This window comes from Nelumbo lutea, chromosome 7 (assembly GCF_056320005.1).
Source record: "Nelumbo lutea isolate HS-2025 chromosome 7, American lotus-T2T, whole genome shotgun sequence".
NCBI lineage: Eukaryota > Viridiplantae > Streptophyta > Magnoliopsida > Proteales > Nelumbonaceae > Nelumbo > Nelumbo lutea.
The window spans coordinates 18,384,537-18,389,903 of record NC_142690.1 but is presented as its reverse complement, the minus strand read 5'-3'; the positions used below and the strand labels follow the sequence as shown (position 1 = coordinate 18,389,903).

The 5,367-nt window shown below is 35.7% G+C and overlaps 1 protein-coding gene across 4 annotated transcripts; it reads right to left on the bottom strand.

The window, feature by feature from the left end:
* Positions 1–296: 296 nt before the first annotated feature.
* Positions 297–3,441, bottom strand: LOC148845435 (E3 ubiquitin-protein ligase RGLG1-like). 4 transcript variants are annotated; one of them, XM_088952945.1, is made up of 11 exons: positions 2,971–3,441; positions 2,279–2,360; positions 2,069–2,203; positions 1,861–1,974; positions 1,658–1,755; positions 1,526–1,581; positions 1,337–1,445; positions 1,118–1,239; positions 891–981; positions 652–708; positions 297–540 (listed from the first exon to the last, which is right to left on the bottom strand). In XM_088952945.1, exons 1-11 carry the CDS (start codon positions 3,118–3,120, stop codon positions 445–447), a joined length of 1,110 nt encoding a protein of 369 aa, XP_088809071.1. In that variant the 5' UTR covers positions 3,121–3,441; the 3' UTR covers positions 297–444. The 4 variants fall into 4 exon arrangements, with proteins under 4 accessions (XP_088809071.1, XP_088809072.1, XP_088809069.1 ...); XM_088952946.1 differs by having other exon boundaries at positions 891–978; XM_088952943.1 differs by having other exon boundaries at positions 2,069–2,360; positions 2,971–3,323.
* Between the last annotated feature and the right edge of the window lie 1,926 nt (positions 3,442–5,367).

Below are 5,367 nucleotides of genomic sequence, written 5' to 3'. Positions count from 1 at the left end.
TTACTGACCCCATATGACTCCATGGATGTGCCTACATACACAAAAGTGGGTCTCATCTTTTCTATTATGTGGTATCTGATTCCTTTGCATTTAAGATTTTAATCATACAATTGTCCTCTATGAGAGAGACACAATGAAACTCGTCACTGAATTATAATCAATTAGTTGCATTAAGTGTGAACTCCAAACATGTATTTTATCACTTTTACTCTTTTGTCCAGTGAGGTATTGCTCAATGCCCACAGACTCGGTAAGGACTAGGAAAATAGAAATTTTCAGAAAGTAATCAGTATTCCTTTGATAAGAAACATCCCACTGTAATTTATCTTTTTCTTTTGCTTTGGTTGAGTATGAATCATTACAGCCATTTTTTCACACATTTGAATCACTCTCTCACGTACACCAAGAAAACAATTAAAAAAGGGCAAAGTCCATCAGATAGCATCAGCACATGTGGTAATAAAGCTTTATTCTAGTATCAATTCTACTCCTACAGATGGGGCATGATAGAAGAAGTCCTTGTCCACACTGAGAACATGTCTGCCAAAATAAAAATTTAGAACATTTCAGTACAAACTCCTCCCTTTATTCTCTCCTCAACTCAACCTCAACCCTAGCAATAACTTAGGGAAAATAACCAAACTGCATTACCTGATGTCCACAACCAAAGGCCAGGTCTTTTGAATTAGTAAGGCAGATAGGACAAAGCTGTTCAGGTTTCATTTTGTTGTTGGGGTTGGGGAGGAAAACATATTAATAATCTTGAAATAGTTCCTAAATTAAGAACAATGAGTAGAGGAAACTAATTAATTAAAAACTGATTAATTAGTATCATATTTCACAAAAATATGTTAAAAAGGAAATAGATTTTCAAGTAATTATCTGAGTACCAAGAGATTAATAGAATTTCTTATGCTATCTGGAACTGGAAGAGGTGGGCGAAGAGGGGCCCTAGTTTGAGCTTGCAATTTTTGGTGACTGCTTTAACATGAGGAAAAGAAAAAACAAAAAGTAAGGAATATGTGGTTAGCATTTAAGCCTCAGAATATGTAAGTATCCATACAGAAATAATGGAAATATTAACAAGTAAGCATTATTGCACAGACTGAACTAGTACCCCAATAAATCAAGCCTAACTGCTTCTTCATAATGACCACGTATTCCTATCAAGGCTGCCTGAGCAAACTCTATCTCTTTGTTGTGATTGTTGCTGGACATAATTTCTGTGAAATTCACAAACTGGGCAGTACAAAGCAATTGCCATATTCAGTCAGTTAAAAGGCAACCACAGACACATTTCAGAGTTCAAATACTGCATATATCACAGCATATATACCTGAATGTTATCAACGACTCGATCGGGGATCTTCTTTTTAGCAAATTCCTTCATCATGTTCCAAGGCCCATCTCCAACTCCAATTAAGATAACAAACAAGGGGTATGTACTGCCAAGAAGGTCCATGAGAAAGTAGATAACTATAGAAATTAACAGAATGCACCAAGGAAATTAACAAGTTATTGTTACCTAGCTCGAGCAATTGTGTCCAGTGTCATTTTCTTCTGTGGGTGTCCACTGAGTACCTGTAAATCCAAGTTTCGAAACTATTTCTAGATGTACTGTAACTAGGAGCTGTATGTAATCAGAATTCAAAAGTACCTGACCATCAGTGATTATCAACAAAACATGGTATTGACCACCACTTTTCTCAACCATGGCCGTGGCTATTTCGATAATGGGGGCGAAAGATGTAGGCTCTACCAGAAGGGAAAAAAAAAAAACAGAAAAGTAAAAGCTTATGACAGAAAATTCCAAATTTCTTGAAACCCAGTTGCAGGCAATGAAGGAAGTTGGAGGAGAACCTGCTAGACGAAGATGTGGGACTATTTCTCTATATCGTGACAATACCTCATCAAATCCAACACAGGGTCTCTGATTTGGATAGAAAGTGAAGACATCTTCATCGAGTGTTGTTACTGTTATCATCACATGACAGGAGGAAAACCATGATTTCTGTTTGTCCAGGCAATATTTTTGAGGGATTTATATTACTGTATATGAAGAAATTACCATCTCCAAATCCAAAGCAGGAAATCTTCTTATCCATATCGACTGCACTTATTGTTCTTCCCATTATGGATATTGCTTCTTCAAAAGGATTCTCTCCTATGCAGTGCAGGCTTCTACGGTTGAATGACTTTTTACCTGGTTTCCAGACCACATTTAACAAGTTGCTCATTACTCGGAAGAAGTTAAGAAAGCGTACAGATAGGGCGAAACCTTTCCATTCATTGCTCTTTGTAAAATCGATTCCAAGAATGAGATTAGGATCGATTCCTGCAAGTTCGAGAAACCCAGGAACCTAAACGGAGGAAGTAATTGTTGGTTATATTCATTGGTTCTATAAGAAATAGAACATCAAGTGAAAGAAAGAAATTAAAAACAGCTTAATTACCATTCTGATGGAAAAGTAACTCAGCTCAATTTATGCATATTTTTAAGATACCTTAATGGCTTAATCTCCCTACAGAAAATGAGGTCTCCCACTTAACCAGATTATAGAACAGAAATCACCTTTTGGAAGGAGAGATCTCCTCCAAAGTCCAAACTATAAAAATAGAGACCCTGTTTTTCTTCACTCTCCTTCTGGCTCATGAAGGTAGAAGTGTTAGAACATCTGATTGCTTCCTTCTGGGGTACAGAAGAAAGGGAGAGGAAGAGAGAGCACAAAGAGCAGAGATAAAGAGTTCAGTCTCATTCAGAAATTTCCATTCATAGGAGTACTGTTCTTTTGAGACCCCATTAGAAAATTATGCTTTCCATATAGCAAATTATGGAGAAAAGCTATCAGAGTAAGGTTTCTCAACCGTTTTAAGTATTAGTGTTATGGATTGAGGATTTGGAGAAGAGAGAGAGAGAAGAGTAGACAGACAACCGTTCTCAGTAAAACATCTCATCATATGGAATCTAACCTGCTCCAAGTAATTGTAGTTGCAGTTTCCCTCCCTCGCCCCTCTACGATCTTGGAGCTCAGAATCATGACATTCAGGTGGTGAGAGGTTCGACCCATGATCTTTCGATGAAAAACTCGTCCCATACAACCTTGAAATTTTAGAACCCATCAAATCCTAAAGCTTCAATTTCTATAATTCAGACCCAACAAAACAAAGAGACTGTGCAGTATATGATAGAGATTAGCTTCCTTGCATAACAAATAAGAAATGTTTCGCAAATTCAGTTTCAGTCAAGCCAGAACATCTTCCTTGTCTCCATTCCCACATTATCAAAGCCTAAGGTAGCTCAATTATCTTGACTAGGACAAGCAGAATAAAGGTAACTAGATTCTTTTTTATATATCCAAGAATTATTAGAATCTCACATCTCAAATATTCAAGGGTGTGTTTGCATAAATTCATTTAACCACCCACTACCCACCACCAAAAAAAGCACAGATTGGCTCAAATTTTGAAATGATCACTATTGTTTTATTATCTGAATTGTCCTGGCAACAACTGTTGAGTACTTCATTGATTTATCATTCAGTGCTACATGGTTTCTAGTTCACATTGCGCTCCTACATCATGGGCATAACTGTGAAGCCGATCCTAACCCATGCGCATTCAGAGCATTTCTGCCAAAATTTCATTTGCACTAATACAAATTCAAGGGAGTGCAAATGAATAAAATGCAAATTTTGATTCATTTTTCGTTTCGAGTTTCATTTTATTTGGCTTGAGGTTCCTTTTTTTTTTCTTTTTTCTTTTTTTTTTAAGTTGGAAAGGCCTGAAGCCAACTTTCATTCACCTATAAAATCTTGGTTTACAGTAGTCACCGGGAGACAAAGCAAACAATCAAACAAGAGAAGAGCTTGAGATTCCCCCACATGGCTTCAGGTTCCATTTTACAATGCAAACAAGCAAAACAAAATAAAACCTATAATAAAATTAAGAACCCTTTCGCCACACCATATAGCCTAACTTGGCCAGGTTAGTTGAACCCAGTCTGAAAAAGTAGGATTTTTTTTTTTTTTTAAGAAGGTTAAGGTTGTAAAACATGAACTTCGACTTTGGGTAAGGTTAGGTTTGAAGCCTTGACCAACCTGACCCAATACGAATCTGATTTAATTTCATATTTGCATTTATAATATTTTATAAATATGTATTTATGCATAATTAGGTGTGTGTTCACTATTGATGCATGTATAATATAATCATGCACCCATAAATGTGTATATATATATATATATATACATGAATTTGTGTATATTGAATGTAACAAATTTTAAATTTAAGGGTAATTTTTTTCTACTACATAATAATTAACCCTATTTTTTACACAATAATATTAATATTGAATTATCATAAATCCTTAAAATCTGAAAAATAAGTACCTTTGAAAAAGGAAGTTGAAAAATTGGGCCAACCCGAACTTAATCCAAACCCAACCTAAGCCTCACATGAACCTAACCTGGGTTTGGATCAGGGCGTTGAGTATTCAATAACTCTCGTTGGGTTATGGTTGACCTCAATCCAACCTAACCCACCCGACCAATGCATGGGGTGATTGATTAGATTGGTTTGGCTTTACCATGTAACCGGTTTTTGTTCCTGCCCTATAGTATTTGCCTAAAATTAAAACCAAAATTTGAACTCATCGCATTTACACAAAAGTAGGCATATGCCAAGCAATTAAGAGCTGAATATAGTATTCATGAAAATAAAATAAAATAAAATAAAATTCTTTTCCATTCTTTTGCTTTCTTTTTTTTTTATTTTTTATTTTGGTATGGTGACTTTTTTATGGAAGCTTCCATTTCTAACTGGAGGCCAGACACATTATGGCTAATCATTTTCTTTGATTTTCCTTCCACTTTCTCTCTCTTTTTCGATTGCCAAGTGAAAACAAAAATTATTTCTTGAATTTCTTAAGAGACAGAGTGTGTGCAGGTATATGTCATCCTCTTGATAAGATTTTAAAGAGATGATGGTGCATTAGCATTTTCACAAGTATATTCCTTTCATGTTCCAAAGTAGTTGGAATGAAGCCCAACAATTTATCCATGAGTTCATGTCGAGGTGACTATCGACATAAAAATTAAGAAAAAAGGGCTAAGTTTAATAATTTATTTGTAAGAAAAAATTATCCTTGATCCATCGAATCGGAGTTTGAAGGGATTTGGGCCATTTGAACAATATTAACTTCAAGCATGTGCCAGGCCCATACTTCTAACAGCCCATTATGGAAGAATGTCCTCTCAACCAGGTGATCAATGTGTACAGAAAATAGAACCTTAGCCCATAGACATCAAAAGCGCAATTTTTTAGTTACAAATAAAGATAGGTGGAGTTGGCCATTCGTTGAAGGGCTCC

Coding starts and splice junctions, on each gene's coding strand:
- LOC148845435 (XM_088952943.1), bottom strand. CDS start 3,120: ATGGGTTCTAAAATTTCAAGGTTGTATGGGACGAGTTTTTCATCGAAA. Junction 1,240..1,336: donor GAGTCGTTGATAACATTCAG/GTATATATGCTG, acceptor TGTACTGCCCAG/TTTGTGAATTTCACAGAAAT. Junction 709..890: donor GAAATTCTATTAATCTCTTG/GTACTCAGATAA, acceptor AAACCTGAACAG/CTTTGTCCTATCTGCCTTAC.